At 45.5% G+C, this 22,209-nt stretch overlaps 1 protein-coding gene across 16 annotated transcripts in view; it reads right to left on the minus strand.

Annotated features, from left to right (window-relative positions):
* Positions 1 to 1,410: 1,410 nt before the first annotated feature.
* The window catches only part of LOC133509188 (moesin-like), a 37,654-nt gene continuing 16,855 nt past the window's right edge, over positions 1,411 to 22,209 (minus strand). For 3 of the 16 annotated variants that reach the window (XM_061835975.1, XM_061835976.1, XM_061835974.1), the window contains exons 2-17: positions 21,495 to 21,558; positions 11,692 to 11,762; positions 10,845 to 10,892; positions 10,559 to 10,642; positions 10,388 to 10,483; positions 10,101 to 10,223; positions 9,477 to 9,628; positions 9,305 to 9,388; positions 8,150 to 8,296; positions 7,519 to 7,615; positions 6,888 to 7,051; positions 6,634 to 6,764; positions 6,325 to 6,485; positions 4,976 to 5,068; positions 3,115 to 3,348; positions 1,412 to 2,228 (exon numbers count right to left, since the gene is read on the minus strand). In XM_061835975.1, coding sequence (XP_061691959.1) covers positions 2,064 to 2,228; positions 3,115 to 3,348; positions 4,976 to 5,068; positions 6,325 to 6,485; positions 6,634 to 6,764; positions 6,888 to 7,051; positions 7,519 to 7,615; positions 8,150 to 8,296; positions 9,305 to 9,388; positions 9,477 to 9,628; positions 10,101 to 10,223; positions 10,388 to 10,483; positions 10,559 to 10,642; positions 10,845 to 10,892; positions 11,692 to 11,700 — 1,788 coding nt within the window. In that variant the 5' untranslated portion in view covers positions 11,701 to 11,762; positions 21,495 to 21,558 and the 3' untranslated portion in view covers positions 1,412 to 2,063. Of the gene's footprint in view, positions 2,229 to 3,114; positions 3,349 to 4,975; positions 5,069 to 6,324; positions 6,486 to 6,633; positions 6,765 to 6,887; positions 7,052 to 7,518; positions 7,616 to 8,149; positions 8,297 to 9,304; positions 9,389 to 9,476; positions 9,629 to 10,100; positions 10,224 to 10,387; positions 10,484 to 10,558; positions 10,643 to 10,844; positions 10,893 to 11,691; positions 13,570 to 15,911; positions 16,921 to 21,274; positions 21,466 to 21,494; positions 21,559 to 21,662; positions 22,199 to 22,209 lie in introns of those variants that run through there. The other 13 variants (XM_061835971.1, XM_061835968.1, XM_061835979.1 and 10 more) reach the window with 13 other exon arrangements.

The following is a 22,209-nucleotide window of genomic DNA, read 5'->3' on the forward strand; positions in this document are numbered from 1 at the left end:
TATCTCTGTGTGCCCTGGGATTGGCTGGCAACCGGTTCAGGGTGTACCCCGCCTCCTGCCCGTTAAACGCCAGGATAGGCTACAGCACTCCACACGATCCTTGTGAGGATAAACGGCAAAGAAAATGGATGGATGGATTATTACACTGTGGGCCATTATTAGCTCATGGGTAAACCTCCAATAGCTATTGAGGTTCTGAAGTTAGCATGGCAGCAGTGAGTCTTGTTTAGGATTACAAGTCTAAAGGCAGTGAAGAAGGTAGAAGGATCCACTTTGCACCCAGTGGATTATGGGAGTTGTATCAGACCCTGTGGGGGATGTGACAAATTTGCTGTAATTGTCAATAATGGGCGGCATGGTGAAACAGCTGGTTAGAGCGTTGGCCTCACAGTTCTGAGGACCGTGGTTCAAATCCCAAATCCCAGCTCCGCCCGTACGGAATTTGCATGTTCTCCCCGTGCCTGCGTGGGTTTTCTCCAGGATTCTTCCCGCATCCCAAAACATGCATTGATTGGTCTCTAAATTACCCTTAAATGTGATTATGAGTGCGACTGTTGCCTTCCCCTATGTGCCCTGCGAGTGTGAGCTTGCTTCATTTATAGTATCTGTATTAAATAAATCGCCACAGATGGACAGAGAGACTGAAAAGGAAAAAAAATGACAGTGAAATAAGATGGGCGGCTCTTGGAATGAAAGCGCCAAGCGCAGTAACACAAGTGGAAATTAGGATCAAAGTACCAAGTTGAGCTTCCAGCTTCCCTTGGTCATTCATCACTGCAATGAAATGCCTTATTTCAAGGAAAATTTGAACAGATTTGTACCAGACTCACAGAACATGTAATAGCTGTATAATAGCGGTAGTCGTAATGATAATAATAAAAGGTGTAAAAAGAAAGTAACATAATGATGACCTATTATAGTGATGCATCTCACATGCTGAGCTTTGCAGAAAAACAGTCGACATTATTTAGTGTATTCCTAATAAAAAGGGTAAAGTAGAACCAGATGAATGAGATTTAGACTTCCTGTTTAAAAAAAAACCAAACTTTGAGCCAGTCAGCTCCACAATGTTGCTATCCTAAAAAGATACATCTAGGGTGTGAGGAGATCAATGAGAAGTACAAAAGCAAAACAGATGGAATAGACTGGATATAAAGAACTGTACACTAGTCGAAGGTTTGGACACACTTTCTCAAGATATTGGATGAATAATCCAGTCCAGCTCTCTTAACGCTCTTCAAAAGCGTTGAGCATGTTCTTTTTTATCGAACTGGAACCGTTTTTGCAAAGCATTGTTCGGCACGTTGAAGGTGATGATGCAAAACCATCAAACGCAACCACGCGCAGTCAAACAAATGGTGTCTTTTCTCTATTTTATTTGGATAAAATAAAATAAAAATGAGCTTTTGAGAAAACAATGTGACAAACCTAAATTCCATGGGTGCAGTTGAATCATTTATAAGGTTATAAAAAGAAGAAGTTAACAAACCGGAAAAGACTAAAGACGATATATTATACATCACAGAACCACACAAGCTAATGAGATCCAATACCAGAGCTGTGACAGAAATTCAGAACAGAAGTTTTTATTGGCACTGTCAGAATAATATTTATTTAACAATTTGTTTATTGTTGTAGTAATGCAGGCCTAGCCCTGAAATTTGCTAAATAAGGAACAAAATATAATTGACCCCTTACATTGTAGTTTGACAATAATAATCTAGTAATTATTAATTGTTAAATTAATACCTCTCTGATAGTGTCAACAAAGTCATATTATTATCTTTGAGAATGGAAAATACATTTGATGAAGATCGTGTATTGACTTATTAGATTGTGCAAGTGTACCCCAATGACGTGGGAAATGGATGTTTATGTAATTTTCTCATAGATTTATCTCAGATGAAACACTGAAAATAAAGGACAGTAGAAGTATACTATTTGTTGTTATATCAAGTCTATTCATCCATTCTTAGATTCAATATTGGTATAAATTAAGTCTACTCCGTTTCCATATTTGATCCAATTTAGTGCTTCATTCAGCCCGTCTACAGTAGATTCTCTCACATGGACTCAAATTCATCAATGCGCTGCTTGGTGTTACCCTGACGGATCTGACGTAGGGTCTTGTATTTGTCGCGGCCGGCCTTTACATTCTCAGCATGGATCAGGTCATTTGGGGTCTTTTTGCTCTCGTCTAGAGCTCGAGCAAGCTCAGTACTCAGGAACTGAAAGAGAACGCAAACATACAGAGAATGAAATCCTCATAGCTGAGACTATTCAGAAGCCTCAGCCCTCTCCCCAACACCCTTGTTCGCTCCTCAGTCCCAATCTGAAAACATTCTTTTGTCCATAGTTATTAAATCCATTTTTTCCCCCCTGCATGTTGGAAATTCTATTCAACATCATTGGTATCTTGTTTTGCTTGGGAAATAATGTCCAATTTTATTCCGGGAGTAATAGACTTTGTGGATGACAAATGAATAAAACCACTTGAAAGGCAAGGTACCGGCAACATTGTTTAATTATGTAGAGTGCACTTAGTTGCTTGGAAAAAAAAAAAAACAAAATCAACAACAACGGGAAAAAAAAAAACATCCTTTTTGGGGTGCAATTAGGCTGTCAACTAACCTGCACAATCAAAACCATATACAGCGTGTATTAAACAGAAAAGTCAACAAATGGAGCAAACGTAACGATCACCAGGAAGTGCGCAATAGGTGAGATCGAGCGGGCAAAGTAAACTACATGACATGACAGCGTCAACCGAGACTGAGTCCATTTGGGCATAAACCATCATAAATTGCACAAATTATCGTTCGACTACAACAACGTGAAATGTTTACAAAGCTTTGAAGTCAATGTGGTCAATCAATTTGCAACATTTCTGAGATTGTTGTCAAAAAGCTTGGCAAATTTCACGGGTATGTGCACGGGTCATCTGGGGAATGTAAATAGTTTACCTTCAAATTAAAGTCAGAAGTCCCATTATTACTTTTGAATGGGTTACATTATGAGTGGAAGGGATTGATTCTTTCGGTGACAATTTTTAGCGATGAACAGAATAGATTGGCGGCAAACCGCTGCAGATTGTTCTATATTTATTGAGTGTACCTTCAAGTTTTTCTGCAGTCTCTGGTTCTTTTGTGCCTCTGTTACTCTTTCCTCTTCACTGCGGTCGCGTACTGTGCCGGGAGACATTAACTCAGCGCTCGCCTCCGCGCTGCTCTCATCTGTCTCGTCATGATCATGCATGTGCGGGTGGACAGAATCCTGAATGTGGATTCCCATTATTTTTGATTTCAGCTCTTCTTTGGTCCTCTCTAAATCAGCTTCTACCATCATCGCCTGTCAACAAAGACATTTACATATTCAGAGGAGAGCTGTTGTAAATGTTTACACCCTCAGTAGCCTTTTATGCGAAATTGTTACAGTGAGTACTCGATGAGACAATGTTACAATGTTATTTTTAAGAAATGTTTTATGTTATGTTTAAATTCTAAGCACTTACTAGTTTGGTGATTACTTTGTAACACATAAAATAATTCTTATTTTAGTTTGTATGGTTCAAGAGTTTTGGCAATTATTAAGCACATGTAACAAAATTGAGTGAAAATAATTCCTAAATCTTTATGGATTAATATCATCAAGCTAACCCGTGGGGGAATGTGGGAGAATCCCAGAATTTAGGAAGAAAAATCTCTCATTAAAAACATGCAAATGCTAAAGCTGAGATTCGAGACCCAATTCTCGCAACTCTGAAGCAGACGTGCTAACCACCAGGACACTGTGCTACCCTATAATTATTATAAATGGAAAAAAAATATGAATGTGCACCTAACGCCGTTAAAGTGAATACGTGCACAATTTGAAGTACAGTATTTTTTTATTTTTATTTTTATGGTGACAAAAGAAACAAATTAAAGATGACGCATTTCAGTGTGAGCATTTGAGTCAAGTAGGGCTGTGAAAACAAGTCAGCTAACTCAGGCAAGTTGACCACAAATATTGGTTGAGGCAAAAATTTCCGGCACAAGGCAATAAAAAGTATTAATAAAAGCATATTTGTGCCACCCAGAACAATTTGACCAGTGTCCATGTTTACCACACAGACATTTATTGCACATGGACGGAGTGTTCGGCAAAAATGACAGAGGATCTGTATGTCATTGTTAATACAGTGAGTCCTCGGGTTAAGACGGTCTCGACCTAAAACGTTTCGACTTTACAACGCCTGTCCCCCGTCCGCCATTTTGTCTGGCTAATAGCTTAGCAATGGCTGAGTCCAGCCTCCCCTTCTTCTTCTCCATCCACTTCTCAGCAGTCATGCTAAGTACATCATCTCGTTTATTTCACTGTATTTGTTTTTTATACAAAGTATTTTGATAAAAATTCTGACTTTAATGGTGGAATCTGACTTGAGTTGAAATTCGAGTTAAGTCGCTACTGTAGGATGAGTGAGCTGAATTGTAGTTAGTGTTATTTATTTATTTTTTCCTAAAATGGTAATCCCTGGCATGCCAATGCTGTTTAGCAGAGGCTGATTTTGCTTTCTCATATTCTGTACTATAGACTCAGTACCAATATATGCAGTTGAAGGACAGATGGTCAGTCCCTCAGAAATGAAAAAAAACCCCAACACATTATAAGTTAACAAACAATGTAGAGGTCGTGGGCAATTACTTGACTCGACAGAATATCTCTGGGATAATTAATTTGGAAAATATTCGATAGTGACAGCCCGAGAATCTAGGGTTACATGTTAAATCCGACAATAGACTTACTAGGGTTTGGTTCATATTAAATGGCAATAAATTCTCAGTCTTGTGATATTCTTGCCACTGACGGATTCCTTGCTTCTATCTATCCATCTATCTTATCTGATACCCTGTTCACTTAGGAGTGTCAGACATCCCTCTGAGCTCATTTTTGATTCGTCCTTTATCTGGCTCCCGCTTCTTCCGTTAATTCTCACCCTTTTCTGCCATCTCATTGCCTCCTCATCCTTTTTCTTCTTGGCATCTTCCAGCTGGGAGATTTTCGATGTAAGCTCTGCCAGCTCAGTGGCCTATCCACATGGGCACACAAATGGGGAAAGAGTTAAGAGTGCTCCTGATCTAAGGTCACTGTGCTCTGTTTGTCGTGACAATAGGCGTGTGTGTATGTGTGTCCATGCGCGTGCGTGTGCATTTGTGTCTGTGTTGATGCAATCTCTTCGTTTCTACAATTCATCCATCCATCCATTTTCTTAGCTGCTTATCCTCACAAGGGTTGCAGGAGTGCTGGAGCCTATCCCAGCTGTCAGTGGGGAGGAGGCAGGGTACACCCTGAACTGGTTGCCAGCCAACGAAGGGCACATCAAGACAAACAGCCGTACTCACAGTCACACCAAGGGGCAATTTAGAGTGTCACTTTAACGTTGCATGTTTTTGGGATATAGGAGGAAACCGGAGTGCCCGGAGAAAACCCACGCAGGCACAGGGAGAGCATGCAAACTCCACGCAGGCGAGTCCGGGATTGAACCCGGGACTTCAAAATTGTGAGACCAATGCTTTTCAGCTGAGCCATCGTGCCGCCCGTTTCTATAATGCAGAATCAAACTTGGATTCACTCAGTTTCAGTTCAGTAACCGAAAATAATACCCTTGTTTCACCATTTCACAAACTAGTAACAATAGTGAAGCAGTACAAGGTAGAGAGACTAGTTAGACACATTAAGGTGCTACACAATTGCAAAAGAGATGAGTTTTCAAGAGATTCTTCAAAGTAGAGTGATGCCCTTTCGGCGACTGCGGGAGTTTTTCTAATATCGGGAGCAACAAATGAGAACTAGGGGGCACACGTGTGTTGGAATGACATACATGAACTATCTATCCATCCATCGATCCATTTTCTTAGTCGCTTATCCTCACAGGGGTCGCAGGAGTGCTGGAGCCAAACCCAGCTGTCATCGGGCAGGAGGCAGGGTAAACCCTGAACTGGTTGCCACAGGGCACATGGAGGCAGACAACAGTCGCACTCACAATCACACCTAGGGGCAATTTAGAGTCTCCAATTAATGTTGCATGTTTTTGTGCTTCTTGGAGGAAACCAGAGTACCCAGAGAAAACCCACACAGGTATGGGGAGAACAAGGAACACACACACAACAGGCGGGATTGGGATTTGAACCCCAGTCCTCAGAAATGTGAGGCCAACATTATACAGCTGCGTCACTGCGCTGCCCATACATGAAGCAGCAGTTTATATTAAAGCAGATATACTTCCACAAATGAAGGTTCACATATAATCCACTGTTGGCATACGGCCGAATGGTGTACATGTACCAGCTCCTCCTGACTCTTCAAGTTGGACTGGGGATGTTGTAGCAGGGCTTCTTTCGCCTGCATGGCAGCCCTGTGGTCATTTTCCAGGCTCTCAGCCTCCTCCTGCGCAAGCGTCTTCTCTTTCTCTAACTCGAGCGCCCTGCGAGTCTGCTCCTCCAGCTCTGAAACACAACATTCAGCAGACACAATACAAAAGACAGCGTATACAGTTCTGTTACGGTAGACTTTATTGGGAGAAATTCCCAAATCACAAATATTTAAATATGTTTGCAATCAGAATAAAACATTGCATTTGGAAAGTTGTCAGACCATCTTGAGCTCTCTTTGTCTGCTCCTCAATCTGTCGCAATCTCTCCATCAGCTCCATTGTCTCACGAGCGATCTTCTCTGTTTCCTTCTCAGCGTTTTCACGCTTTTTTTTCTCACTCTCAAGCAGAGCCCTGACAGGAGAATTGTGCATAAGTACACGTCTGGAACAACGCTCTCCCCTGACAGTTCTTTTTTAACTACAGATCACACACTGTAAACTTGAAAAAAAAGACGTCCTTATCTTTGCCTTTTACCTCTCTATCTGCCTCTTGTTCTTCTCCTCTCTTGCCTGGGCCTTCATCTGTTGTACTTCGATGGTGTCCGGTTTGCGTCTGCGCATGTACAAGTCGTGGTTTCCCATGCACAATGCGAGGATACGTTTGTTGATGCGAAGACGAGGTACATAGAAAACAAAGTCCTTTAACACAAAAGCATCAATTATCTACGGTTTGTTTGATGACGCCACATCTTAGCATCTAATTCATTGTAGAGTCTTGAGATCGTGAATTTCCTGGAGATGTGCCCGAAAAGCAAAGTTGGTGATCATCATTATGAAATGATCACATTTCAGTATGAACTAGGATTTACGCATTTAGGATAATTATAATTTCCATGAGTATCATGGAAAACCTGTTAACAAGCACAGTGAAGAGATCTGAATCAGCATGTCATTAGTTTCTTGTTTGTAGTTGAGAAAAGCTATTTATATTAATCTAATAAATCTAAATTCTCAAATCACGAACACTAAACAATCAATGCTAATCAAACAGACATCTATGAATTCGATCAACTTAAAACGGCGAACATAAGACAAATCCGTGTCCCCTAAATAAACAATGAACTGGCCTGTCGTGTACATATTGCTGCTTTTAACATATTCCATACCGGAGATTTCTTGTCAATTGGTTTGATGACGAACTTCTTGTCATTGAAGGAAATATTTCTGATCTCACTCCAGGGGAAGCCAATCTTTGGGGTCAGCCTGCAGAATATTGGAATACTTTGTCATAGCTTAGACGCAAATAAATCTGGCAAAATAATACACAAATATGTGAACTGTATATCAGTATGGCAAAGTAATTATGAAAGGTCTTATCACAGTAGATAGTGATGTTCAATACCACATTGTTTCCCTTTCAATTTGAAACTGAGTAATATCCAAGATGGTGCATTTTGAATTATACCATGATAAAGAATAAAAGGCAGCCGAGTAATTTAAGTTTATTCATCTTAAACTTGTATTTTCCTTGCCCACCTAGCAATGTGTGTTCAAAATAGTTGCTATCTAATTTGTTTATATCTCGAACATAATTTTATTTTACTCTGCTATTTTTCAGCCAGGCAATGCAAATGTGAATCCGTTCTGAATTGCCTTTCTAGGACAAATAAAGACTAAATAAATAAAAAAAAAAAACGTTATTAATCTGCAGAAATGTACATTTTGTATGACAAAAACATCAGCATTAAAAATGGATTTTAAATTAACAACTGTCCCAACTGGGACCTGAAGACCTACTTGTCCTTTTTGTCATAAATGTTGAGGCCCAGCGCGTCTACTCCCAACCAGAGCTCAGTTCCTTTCTTGTTCTTGATGCTGAAATAGTTGACCCCATACATTTCTAGATCCTGGGCTATCTTCAAGTACTTCACCATGGCATCCTCCCTGTGACAAAGAGTCATGTCATATTTTATGTGATGACTCACTTAATCGCAGAAAGGTGTGCTAGGGTTGGGCATCGAGAATGAACCTCGGTAGTGACCAGGAATTACATTACAATTCTCCTGAAATTGTTCATTTTAAAAATCTCGGTTCCTCTTTATGATGCGGCGGAATGGTGGGTCAGCTGGTAAAGCGTTGGCCTCACAGTTCTGAGGTCCCAGGTTCGATCCTGGACCATCCTGTGTGGAGTTTGGATGTACTTCCCGTGTCTGCGTGGGTTTTCTCCAGGCACTCCGGTTTCCTCCCAAATCCCAAAAACATGCAACATTAATTGGACACTCTAAATTGCCCCTAGGTGTGATTGTGAGTGCGGCTGTTTGTCTCGATGTGCCCTGCGAATGGCTGGCCACCAGTTCAGGGTGTAACCCGCCTCCTGCCCGTTGACAGCTGGGATAGACTCCAGTACTCCCCGCGACCTTTGTGTCCTAAATTATTAATAAATAACCTTCTCCTCGTAAATAACCTTCTCCTCAGTGCAACACTTGCAATAAGATTATAATGTGCAAAGTACTCGTATGTTGCACGATGTGTGGACGTAACGGATGCATGTCTTTAATGTGCTCTTACTCATGCTGAGCCTTGGCCTACACGGTGAATTTTGTCTTATGCTGAAATTGAGGCAGATCATAAAATGTGACAAACGGCGGCTCAAAGTAAATGCAAATTACTTGTGAACATTAGAATATGTATTTCCAAAGCTTAGAATGCATGCAAATGACACAGACCAGATCAAACGTTCATTTTAGTCAATGCTGTGGCTTGCAAAACAGATGGCCCTTCTTAGTTTAATCATCCCTTCTTCAAACCATGCCACCATTTTGCTGTCCTCTAAAAGAATCGGAAACCAGAATCGTTTGTAACTGGAATCTAAACAAGGAACCAGAATTGGATCCGGAATCATTTAAATTCAAGCAATGCCCAACGCGAGGGAGGACATTGAGTTTGGGTTACCTTAGCGTTCCCTTGTGCTCTTGATGCCACACTTGAATTCTTTCCTCCCACTGATTCGTATTCAGTTTGTGTTGCTCTAAAATCCTGGGTTTACCATTGAAGATGACACTCCAGTTAGAATTCAGATGACTGAATAAAGTTAAAGTTTGTATCCAGAGGATGGAACAACTACCTCTGGGGAAGCAGCTTCTCTCTTGTTAGGTAGCCTGCTACGTGATAATCTTCCCTATAGTCTCCAAGTTTGACCTGAACCACATATGAGGCCAGAAGCACGGCAGTCTCGGGTGGGCAGTAAATGTCGTCATTTAATATGCTCTCTTTTACCTAAAGCAAAAAGAATGACAGTTGCACATTGTTATTATTCATATTATCATTGCGCATACAAAGAAAAAGCCATGAATCTCCGGAAATTTATGTGATGCACATGGATTTATTTTTTGTGCGCAGGAACTCTCTTGTGAAAAACCGGTGAGAATAACCATATGCCTGAGTCGATGGGAAACCCTCAGAGATTTTTGTGGCATCTGTTTTAGTTGCGATTCCTGGTTTGTCTGTGCATAGGTACCACCACAAAATTCATACTTGCTAGTTGAAAGTGTTTTTTTTTTTTTTTTGTCAATGCTGAATTGTAGTTCTAATGTGAATTTAAAACATTTTAGTCGTACTAGTAATTTGGAATAGAATACAAGGTAGGTATATTTTTCAAAATTCTGAATTATGAAATAGCAAAATAAAGAACCTCAATTTTTCATTTACTTTACTTGTGATGACTGCCATTGGCTTTGTATTCGCTAACCTGCAGAAAGAAGAGACGCTGCGTTGCCTCCTGGATGAGTTCTTCTGAAACATCCTCGGGGTAAAACCTTGCCCTGAACTTGATCAACAGAGGATTGTCCCTCTTGACATCTTGAGCAGTCACCTGGGATTGGCACCCCGCAACAAAAGGATTAACACAAGCATCTAATTAACCTTAGTGGATCAAGAAAAAGTCACATTCATTTGTGGGGATCTATCAAGGGTGTCGGTTGGGCGGGTCATTTGAGAGATATACCAACATGTAGATAAGTAAACTTTTTTTTTCACCCTTTTGTTGAGCTTTAGCCAGGTGGAGAAGCCTTTACTGTCCTGGTACTGCAGACCGAAGAACCAGGTTTCCCTCAGCCCGATCGTTTTCACTATCTGAACAGAACAATTCATTGTATCATATTACTGCTAGGGAAAAAAAGGCCCATTAGCATGTGTTGTAGAGTGTACCTGATCAAAAAGTTGTTTGCCAGTCGTGCTGGGCAGAATGGCAAATTCCAGCTCAGCGTCCATGCTCGTTACCCGAACATTTATCTGCCGGAAAACATAAGCAACAGCAACAAAATATCACTGTTGTGCAATAATGCATCACTCCAGAAGCTTTAATGAACATGACAAACAACAACTGAGTCAAAATGAAGAGTACTTATTTTCTCATATCTTTTGAGGCTCTTTGAAACTGAGATCAATTTGTTGGTTCTTGGACAGAAAAAGGACCAAAAAGAGTGTTCCTTACATTCTTCTGTTCAACCAGGAGCATCCACTCACAAGAGGTTGGTGGAGGCTACAATCAAAAAATGAAGCTCACAGTATAATGAATGGGTCAAAACTACGGTTGGGACAAAATATCAGTGGCGCGACGTCTTGTCATCACATCATACGATACAATTTCAATGCACCAGCATATGACACATTTTTGATATTATCTGGCGACGGATGTACTGTATATAGAGCTGTCCACTTCCCAACAATTTGGGTATGATGTGAATCGTACTGTATTGCAACTCTATCTATCTATCTATCTATCTATCTATCTATCTATCTATCTATCTATCTATCTATCTATCTATCTATCTATCTATCTATCTATCTATCTATCTATCTATCTATCTATCTATCTATCTATCTAATCTCATCTTAATCATGCTTAATACACTGAAGATTGATCGCTTGGTGTACAAATAAAGACTATCACACAATTGCTGCATTGTGATACTATTGCTACTATTGGCGGAATATCATGATATCTTCAGCAATTTTCACCTACGCCAAAACAATGCTGCTCCGTGTTTATGTACAACACTTTAAAAAGAGAAATGTACAACGGAATAGGAGAAAAAATACATTTCCGTCATCCTTAAATATATTGTAAAATCTGCTGATACCATACAAGTCTTCGCTAGCTCGAGCATGAATTGCAATGTCGTCTACCTTGGTCCATTTTAGATTACTGGGCCTTATTTTTAATCCATCTGTGATTGTGCTAATTCCTAAACACCACGAATACAACATAAACTTACTAAAACATATACAGTACAATCCCAAACTACATTAAATATAAACAATGAATAGTTGCTACTCACAGTTGACATCTCTCTTTTTTCTCTAGCCTGTAGTAAAACAATTCTTCTCAAGGCCCCTTGTCACCTTTTCTCTGCGGAGTCATATGAAACTGCTTGCAATACCAACAAGGATTAGACGCAGTGAGAAAAGACCATTGTATTGTTCCCAAGCACCTCTCTTTCATTTAATCCATTAGCAGCCTGGGGGCCCAGCATTGCTCAAAGGCAGACTTCAGATGAGAACACTTCCCATCATGTTTCAATCATACGTCACCAAATTTAAAGCATAATTCAGACCAGTGAGTCTCAGCAGGTGGGTCAGGACCCCAAGTCTACTCTGTAAACGAGTACGATGCAGCTCAGCCTTTGGTTGGCAGACATTATGGATATCAATATATCTTTGGCTGTTCAAAAAACACATTTATAAACGTAATATACTGTACATGTGTTTTCAGGGGCTATTTCTAAACAATAACAACTTTATACAACTTTTATGAATGTAGGTCACAATTCTGCAATATGAAAAACCGGGTCCCAGAAAGACCACAGGTGAGAACCACTGATTCAGACTGTTAAAACTGTCAGTTTCCCAAGAAGCAGACAAATGTTGGATTAGATTTTAGATTAGATAAGATTTAAACACTTTCTTCAAATGAAGAGATCGTTGCCAAAAGCTAAAATTTTGTTCTTCAATTCATCATCAGTTTCTTAACATCTGACTGGTTTGCCTAATTGGCAAACAAGTCAGTGATCTTGTATGGTTCAAATTAATGTTGGTTATGATTATTGTTCATCATGCAGATTGGTCAACAGTTTTTGATTTTTCTGTGATTTCATCACAAAACAACTGTTGCAGTATTTTTTGCTGAAATTTAAGGCTATTTTTGTAACAGAATATTGGATGCCTTTGGATAGTAACGTTAATATCCTACACATTGATTCTTTATTATAACATTTGATTTACTAGTTCTCAATTATAATTATTTGTCAAGTCCAACTTTTCTGGCATATTTAAGTTAGAATATGAAGTCTACTAGGAAGGTTCCTCGATCGGAGTCCCAAAAAACATAAAGTATTGACTTTGGGCAACATTACATTTGTTGTACATCTTCTTCTCTATGTCAATGCAATGCTCTGAGCATCTGACAGTTCCTGGCCAAGAAAAACATTGCGATGCTGCAACAACAACAACCTCCAACCTGACCTGGCTCCTTGTTATTTTTTCCCCCCACTTTTCCAAGTTCAAGGTGGTCATCAAGGGGACACTTTTTGAAGACATCAAGATGGCCATGACAACAGAACTGTGGAGGATCTCGAAAGAATCTTTCCAGGAGTATATTTGAAGGTATGGCAGCGAAGACTGAGAAAGTGTGTTGGACTCCAGAGGGATTACTTCTGACACAAAAACTTGTAATTTGTAGTTGGAATTTGAATTATATCTTTTGCGACACCAGTGCTGTAAATTTTATTACCCATTTTATACCGTCTTCTCATTCTTTTCCTTTCGGCTTGTCCCGTTAGGAGTCGCCACAGCGTGTCATCCTTTTCCATCTTAGCCTATCTCGTGTATCCTCTTCTCTAACAGCCACTGTCCTCATCCTCAGCACCCTTCTGTCATGATCCTGCCGCTTCACCGCGAGCTGTGCGGCTGTGGTGATTGGGAGGCACACACCTGTGCCTCATGCGGCCTGATCATCCCCCGTATATATAGGACCCGGTGACGACTGGCCGGCGCCAGTTCGTTGATCTTTATGTCCCGTTCCACCACTCTCGTACTCCTGACTGAACCTGAGTGTACCGGCCTCCGTCCGTTCTCTGACCAACCTTGTAAGCCTGACTCCTTGACACTTCTGCCTGCATTGTTTCCCCGTGCACCGGACTGCCTGCTCGATCCCCGACCTCTGCGTACAATAAACGTGTGTCTCTTCTTGAACTACCTTGCGTCTTCCGAGTTCCTGCATATGGGTCCTACCTCTCGTTCCAATGGGACGTGACAGAACAAACTGGGCTGTACAGGACCCAGCAGGAAAGACCCGGCGTCGCCGGGACCGACGCAAGGTGGACCGTCTGCTGGAGGACCAAGCCTGCCCAATCCGGGTAGGCTCCCTGACGTCCTCCACTTCCGTGTCTTACGCTCCGCCAGCGAGGTATGAATACGTCCCGAACACGACCAGTCCGGCTCCTCATATTCTTCTGGACTCTGACTTTTCGGAATATGAGGAGGACCGTGATTTGTATGACCGGCTGCCTGAGTACGACTCTGACGAATTTGAATATGAATCTGCTCGTCCGATCCTTCACCCCAGTCAGTTTGCGCCGCCTCCCCGCGTTTCCAGCACCCGAGCGACTTCGCCCGGTAGATCCAAGTACACTAATCGGTACGAGGGAACCCGATTGGCCATCAACCCGGGACCTCCGCGTGGCGGACAGAGGAGACGCCCCGGCCGGGCGCTCCCTGGTGTCTCTCGCTGCGCGGCAACGAAGACACCGTCCTCCCACTCCTCGCCGGCAACGGTGAGACCGGCAGACCCGCAGCAGGTGGCGAAGCTTCCAGCCAGGACGGAGGAGGAGCCGCCAAATCCCGAGGCGTTCTACCGTGAAATGCGGGCAGAGATAGAGCGGGAGAGCGCCGAATTGGCGGCTCTCACGGCCCAGGTCCGGCAAAGATTGGCGATCCAGCCGAGCTTCGCTGACGTCGCAACGGCGACGGACTCACTGGTGACTCAGGTTCACGTTGCCGTGGAAACCGACCCGCCCCCTTGCCAAGTGCACGCCACAGTGGGAACAGACTCGCCACCTCGCCAAGTGCACGTAGCTTTGGAGACTGACCCGCCTCCTCGCCATTCCCACGTCGAGGTTTTGGCGGTTCCAAGCAGAGCTCACGCGGCAGTCGGAACTGACCCGCTCCCGAGACACGCCCACGTGTCAGTTTCGACTGACTCTCCGCCTACTCAGGTTCACGTTGCCCTGGAAACGGATTCGCCACCGTGCCACGCCCACGTTGCCGTTTCAACGGATGCAGTGCAAGCTCACGTGGCAGTGGGGACCGACCCGACGCCGCCACACGTTGCTGTCCAGGAGGTGGCGACGTCTCCACAGCCGCTTCTCGTCCGTGCTCTGGAGTGGCAGTGGCGACTGGCCCGCGGACACTCCACACTCCTGCTCTGTCGGCGACCGGTCCGCGGTCGCTCCCCGTTCCTGCTCTGTCGGCGACGGGCACGTCCTCACGTTCCTGTCCAGGAGGCGGCGACGGGGTCGCTGCCTTCTCACGTTCCTGTCCAGGAGGTGGCGACGGGGTCGCTGCCTTCTCACGCTCCCGTCCAGGAGGAGGTGGAGTTGGTGATGCTGCTGCCGCCTTCTCACGTTGCTGTCCAGGAGGGGGCGGCGATGGCGCCGCCGCCTTCTCACGTTGCTGTCCAGGAGGGGGCGGCGATGGCGCCGCCGCCTTCTCACGTTGCTGTCCAGGAGAGGGCGGCGATGGCGCCGCCGCCTTCTCACATCCCTGTCCAGGAGAGGGCGGCGATGGCGCCGCCGCCTTCTCACGTCCCTGTCCAGCAGGCGCTGGGGAGTTCTGTGGAGCCACCCAGGAGCTGGAGAGACTTCGGGGTGGCAGTCATGGCTCTGGTCCTGCTCTCCATCATCTTCTTCGCTCCTGAGTTCGCCCAGCCACTTCAGGACCTGGCCTCGTTGGCGACCAATCCCTGGTCGTCTTGCAACGACGGCGTGGGAGGTTTTCATCCGGAGCAGTGGCCTCCCTCGTTCTGGTTCCTGCCTCGCCGTTTGGTTCCTCACAGAGGTCGTCCGCCCGAATCGCCCCGTGGGGACCCTGGTGCTTGGCGTCCGGGTCGTCCTCCTGACCTGTCCGCCCGGACGTCTTGTGTTTGGTGGCCTGGATGGCCACCAGTCTGGGGTTCGGGGGGGGGGGGCGTGCCCTCCTCCGGATCTCCTTCCGCCCACCCCTGCCTGTGTTAATTAGTGTCTGGTTTTTTTCGTTTAGGCACGTCTGGGAGCCGTGCCTTTGAGGGGGGGGTACTGTCATGATCCTGCCGCTTCAGCGCGAGCTGTGCGGCTGTGGTGATTGGGAGGCACACATCTGTGCCTCATGCGGCCTGATCATCCCCCGTATATATAGGACCCGGTGACGACTGGCCGGCGCCAGTTCGTTGATCTTTATGTCCCGTTCCAGCACTCTCGTACTCCTGACTGAACCTGTGTGTACCGGCCTCCGTCCGTTCTCTGACCAACCTTGTAAGCCTGACTCCTTGACACTTCTGCCTGCATTGTTTCCCCGTGCACCGGACTGCCTGCTTGATCCCCGACCTCTGCGTACAATAAACGTGTGTCTCTTCTTGAACTACCTTGCGTCTTCAGAGTTCCTGCATTTGGGTCCTACCTCTCGTTCCGATGGGACGTGACACCTTCTACCAATATACTCACTCTCTCGGCTCTGAACATGTCCAAACCATCAAAGTTCGCTCTCTCTAACCTTGTCTCCAAAACGTCCAACTTTGGCTGTCCCTCTAATGAGCTCATTTCTATTTCTATCCAACCCGTGCACTCCAAGCGAGAACCTCAATGTCTTTTTTCCTGCTACCCCCAGTTCTGCTTTCTGTTGTTTCTTCAGTGCCACCGTCTCTAATCCGTACATCGTGGCCGCCCTCACCACTGTTTTATAGACTTTGCCCTTCATCTTAGCGGAGACTCTTCTGTCACATAGAACACCAGACACCTTCCGCCAACTGTTCCATCCCGCTTGGACCCGTTTCTTCACTTCCTTACCACACTCTCCATTGCTCTGTATCGTTGACCCCAAGTATTTGAAGTAGTCCACACTCGCTATCTCTTCTCCCTGGAGCTTCACTCTTCCTCCTCTGCCCCTCACATTCATGCACATATATTCTGTTTTACTTTGGCTAATCTTCATTCCTCTCCTTTCCAGTGCGTGCCTCCATCTTTCTAATTGTTCCTCCGCCTGCTCCGTGTAGATCACAATATCATCTGCGAACATCATAGTCCAAGGGGATTCCAGTCAAAGCTCATCTGTCAGCCTATCCATTACTGCCGCAAGCAGGGAGGGGCGGATCCCTGATGCAGTCCCTGCTCCACCTTAAATTCTTCTGACATACCTACGGCACATCTCACCGCTGTTCTGCTGCCCTCATACATGTCCTGTACTATTCTAACATATTTCTCTGCCACGCCAGACTTGCGCATGCACTACCACAGTTCATCTCTTGGTACTCTGTCATAGGCTTTCTCTAGGTATACAAAGACACAATGTAGCTCCTTCTGACGTTCTCTGTACTGTTCCACGAACATCCTCAAGGCAAATAATGCATCTGTGGTACTCATTCTAGGCATGAAACCATACTGTTGCTCACAGATACTTACTTCTGTCCTGAGTCGAGCCTCCACTACTCTTTCCCATAACTTCATTGTGTGGCTCATCATCTTTATTCCTCTATAGTTTCCACAGCTCTGAACATTGCCTTTGTTCTTAAAAATGGGGACTAGCACACTTTTGCTCCATTCTTCTGGCATCTTCTCTCCCGCTAGTATTCTATTGAATAAGATGGTCAAAAAAATAGGCCCATTACTATGCATGTTTATTAAAAAACACTGAATGGAAGAGGGCCGAAAAGCCTTCAGAGAAGAGGTGAATCAGGCCTTTAGTGGGCTGGAGGAGCTTCCAGAAGAATGGATCACTACAGCCAAGGTCATCAGAGAGACATGCAGGAAAGTACTTTGTGGTTGAACTGAGACATGCGGGAAATCGCACAGTGAAAGAGGTTAGCTAAGAAGAAGTGGCACACTGAGCGGATTGAAGAGAGGAGAAGAGACACGAAAAAAAGGAGATGCGGTAAAGCTGGCATAAGCAGGATGAACTGTATGCCAGGTTGAAAACTGAAAAGCAAGAGAAAGATCTAAACAGGTTGCCCAGAGAGTGAGATAAGGATGAAAAGGATGTGCTCCATCTTAGGGTAACAGAGGACAGAAATAGAAACTTGTTGACTGGTGCCAGTAATGTTCGAGACAGATGGATAGAACACTTTGAGAAGTTGAAGAATAAGGAAAATTAGCAAAAAAGAGGCGCAGACTATGTGATTGATGTGGATCGGTAAGTACTAATGATTGCAAAGGGAGAAGTTACAAAAGCAATTAAAAGCATGGAAAATTGCAAGGCAGTGGGTCCTGAGTATCTAGGACAGGTGGGGGCAAAATTCTTTGACCCAAGATCTACTTTTGAAAGTAGCCAACATCCCGAGATTGGTCAGTCCAATGTCAGGATCACAAAACCACAGACATCCTTTCTGGCATGTAGCAACTAACATCACAACACTTTTTCTTGTTTTCACACAAGCACTACATAACACATCACAAACCCTCCCTCTTTCAGACACATCTCTCTCACACTGTCATGATCCTGCCGCTTCAGCACGAGCTGTGCTGGTGTCCGCGCAAGTGCGCTGATTGGAAGGTGCACACCTGCGCCTAATGCAGCCTGATTATGCTGTGGATTTATATGACCGCGATGACAACTGGCCGGGGCCAGTTCGTATGATCTTCACGTCCCATTCGTGTGCTCCGGTGTCCGTGATTGAACCTGTGATTTGTATGACCGGCTGCCTGAGTACGACTCCGACGACTTTGATTTTGAATCTCTTTGCCCGGCTTTTCATCCCAGTCAGTTTGCCCCCCCTCCCCGCGTTTCCAGCACCCGAACGTCTTCACCCGGTAGGTTTAAGTACACCAATCCGTATGAGGGAACCCGCTTGGCCATCTACCCGGGACCTCCGCGTGGCGGCCAGAGGACACGCCCCGGCCGGGCGCTCCCCGGTGCCTCCTGCTGCGCGGCAACTAAGACATCGTCCTCCCACTCCTCGCCGGCAACGGCGGAACCGGCAGACCCGCAGCTGTTGGCGAAGCTTCCAGCCCAGAGGGAGGAGGAGTCTCCAAATCACGAGGCGTTCTACCGTGAAATGCGGGTGGAGATAGAGCGGCAGAGCGCAGAATTGGCGGCTCTCACGGCCCAGGTCCGGCAAGGATTGGCGAACCAGCCGAGCTACTCTGACGTCACAAGGGCGACGGTCTCGCTGCTGATGCAGGTTCACGTGGCAGTTGGAACTGACCCGCTTCCGAGACACGCCCACGTGTCAGTTTCGACTGACTCTTCGCCAGCTCAGGTTCACGTTGCCGTGGAAACCGACCCGCCCCCTTGCCAAGTGCACGTCGCAGTGGGAACTGACTCGCCACCTCAAGTGCACGTCGCAGTGGGAACGGACTCGCCACCTCGCCAAGCGCACGTAGCTGTGGAAACTGACCCGCCTCCTCGCCATTCCCACGTCGAGGTTTTGGCTGTTCCGAGCAGAGTTCACGCGGCAGTCGGAACTGACCCGCTCCCGAGACACGCCCACGTGTCAGTTTCAACTGACTCTCTGCCGACTCTCATTCACGTTGCCCTGGAAATGGATTCGCCACCGCGCCACGCCCACGTTGCTGTTTCAACGGATGCACTGCAAGCTCACGTGGCAGTGGGGACCGACCGGATGCCGCCTCACGTTGCTGTCCAGGAGGTGGCGACGTCTCCACAGCAGCTTCTCGTCCGTGCTCTGGAGTACCAGTGGCGACTGGCCCGCGGACGCTCCACACTCCTGCTTTGTCGGCGACCGTCCCGCGGATGCTCCACACTCCTGCTCTGTCGGCAACGGGCACGCCCATACGTTCCCGTCCAGGAGGTGGCGACGGTGACACTGACGTTGCCTTCTCACGTTGCTGTCCAGGAGGGGGCGATGGTGGCGCCGCCTTCTCACGTTGCTGTCCAGGAGGGGGCGATGGTGTCGCCGCCTTCTCACGTTCCTGTCCAGGAGGGGGAGATGGTGTCGCCGCCTTCTCACGTTCCTGTCCAGGAGGAGCTGGGGAGTTCTGTGGAGCCACCCTGGAGCTGGAGAGACTTCGGGATGGTGGCGGTCATGGCTCTGGTCCTTCTCTCCATCATCCTATTCGCTCCAGATGGCTCCCAGCCGCTTCATGACCTGGCCTCGTTGGTGACCAATCCACGGCTGCCTACTGACCAAGCCTCGGTGGCGACCAATCCCTGATCGTCTGGCAATGACGGTGTGCGAGGTTCTCGTCCGGAGCAGAGGCCTGCCTCGTTCTGGTTCCTGCTTCGCCGTTTGGTTCCTCACAGAGGTCGTCCGCCCGAATCGCCCCGTGGGGACCCTGGTGCTTGGCGTCCGGGTCGTCCTCCTGACCTGTCCACCCGGACGCCTTGTGTTTAGTGGCCTGGATGGCCACCAGACTAGGGTTTGGGGGGGGCGTGCCCTCCTCCGGACACCCCTTCCGCCCACCCCTGCCTGTTAATTATTGTCTGTTTTTTCGTTTAGGCACGTCTGGGAGCCGTGCCTTTGAGGGGGAGGGGGGGGGGGCACTGTCATGATCCTGCCGCTTCAGCACGAGCCTGATTATGCTGTGGATTTATATGACCGCGATGACAACTGGCCGGGGCCAGTTCGTATGATCTTCATGTCCACTTCGTGTGCTCCGGTGTCCCTGATTGAACCTGTGTGTACCGACCTTCGTCCGTTCTCCGACCAACCTTGTAAGCCTGACTCCTTTGATACTTCTGCCTGCGTTGATTGTTCTCCCGTGTACCGACTCCTGCCTATCCGCTCATCTGCTCTCTTCGCCCGACGTCCGAACTACCGCTGCTCCACCGGACTGCCTGCTCGATCCCCTAACTCTGCATAAAATAAACGTGTCTCTTCTTGAACTACCTTGCGTCTTCCAAGTTCCTGCATTTGGGTCCTACTCTCGTTTCCGATGGGACGTGACACATACAGTTGCAAGTTTGCATAGTGCGCTGTCAAACAAATCTAGAGTCTTTGATCCCACCCACACACGCATGATGAGCAATAAACATAACTGACATTAATTCATATCAGACAGAAGAACAAACCAGACACAAAATAGGTAGATCTCAGAGTTGGAAAAAAAGGTAATCACTTTCTATCCGAGTAGGGGACCTGGTAGTGGAAAAAGGAACTCTCTTAGTCAGATGTGTCGGGGATAGTTGTAAGGGGTAGGCAGGCTGTAAGGTGGTCATCAGTCATTCTTGATCTCTATTTAGACTTGATGATTTTGAAAGGTGAAAGAGGAGACTCAAAGATATAAATTGACCCCAAAGGAGCTGTCAGGTTCAAGGCACATCACCTAAGATTGGGATACTTCTGCTGTAGTCCACTTGTTGTTTCCTGAACATAACATGCTTTCTAGATTGAGTGAATGTTAATCTGGCTTTGATCTCAATGTCATTTTGCAACGTCCATATCTCACCATCAAGAACAGACTTTTCAAAGTCTAAAAGTGATTTGACTTTAGCGACAATGTCACTACAATAATTGCAGCAAATTAATCACATACAAGTGACTGCAAAGTTTAACGTATGCAAAGTCAGTCGCCTCAATTGCCTCATCCGTTGTGATGGAGTAGCAGCTCATTAACAAATTCTATGCAAGCATTAAAAATCTATGCAAATAAGTGCAAATGGTTGTTTTTGTTTCTAAATATGCTCTGCAATTGGTTCAGCGAGTACCCAGCTTCTCACCCAGTTAGATGATATACTGTAGGCGCCAGAACAGCCAAGACTGTAGTGTGGATAAGTGGTATGGAAAAAGGATTTCTGGATGTTAGTAAATTCACAACATCAGCAAAGCTATGTGAATGTAGTTTTGGTAGCATCCCAACACTTGCCAGGAAACATCCACTCATACATCCATTTTCCTTTGTGCTTATCCTTACTAAGGTTGCTGATGTGGTGCGCCTACCTTCGGCGACTTTGGGCGGGAGGCGGGTACACCCTGAACTGGTCGCCAGCCAATCGTAGGGCACCTATAAACATACAACTATTAGTACTCAGATTCACCACTATGTGCAATTTAGAGTCTTCAGTTAACCGGGCATTAATATTTTGTGGATGTGGGTGGAAAACCTACACAGGCACAACGAAAACATGCAAAAACCACACAGGCGAGGCTGGATTTGAACCCAGGTCCTGAAAAATTTGATGTAGATCTGCTAAACTGTTGTCCATCGTTCTCCCCACTAGCAAACATTTAGTTTTTTTTTTTTAATGTTATCAACAAAGGTACTGTGTATAATTGGAGTACAAACGAATTTTTATACACAAATAGATACATTTCAGACTGCACTATTGAAATTTAAATAAATTAATTTAATAAAAGTATTACGGTGCTTTTTCTTTCACTTGTCTTTTGTTTAAGTATTTGTACTTCCAGTTCAGAGTGTGATTTTTAAAAATATTACTTACTTGTGTTTATTTGTGAATATAGACATTTATTTGGCGAAGTGAGAGCAAAGTATTTACGTCGGTGCAGACTACTTACTGAACCCTTCATCCACAACCTCACTTTGAGCAAGCGCACTCGCGTGCGCGGTCTTGTACTTTTTTTTTCCCCCGTGTTTTTTTTTTTTTTTTTTTTTTTTTAATAATCCCAAGAGGAGACCACCGGGCAACACGGC

The sequence above is a fragment of the Syngnathoides biaculeatus genome, chromosome 11 (genome assembly GCF_019802595.1).
Source record: "Syngnathoides biaculeatus isolate LvHL_M chromosome 11, ASM1980259v1, whole genome shotgun sequence".
Taxonomy (NCBI): domain Eukaryota; kingdom Metazoa; phylum Chordata; class Actinopteri; order Syngnathiformes; family Syngnathidae; genus Syngnathoides; species Syngnathoides biaculeatus.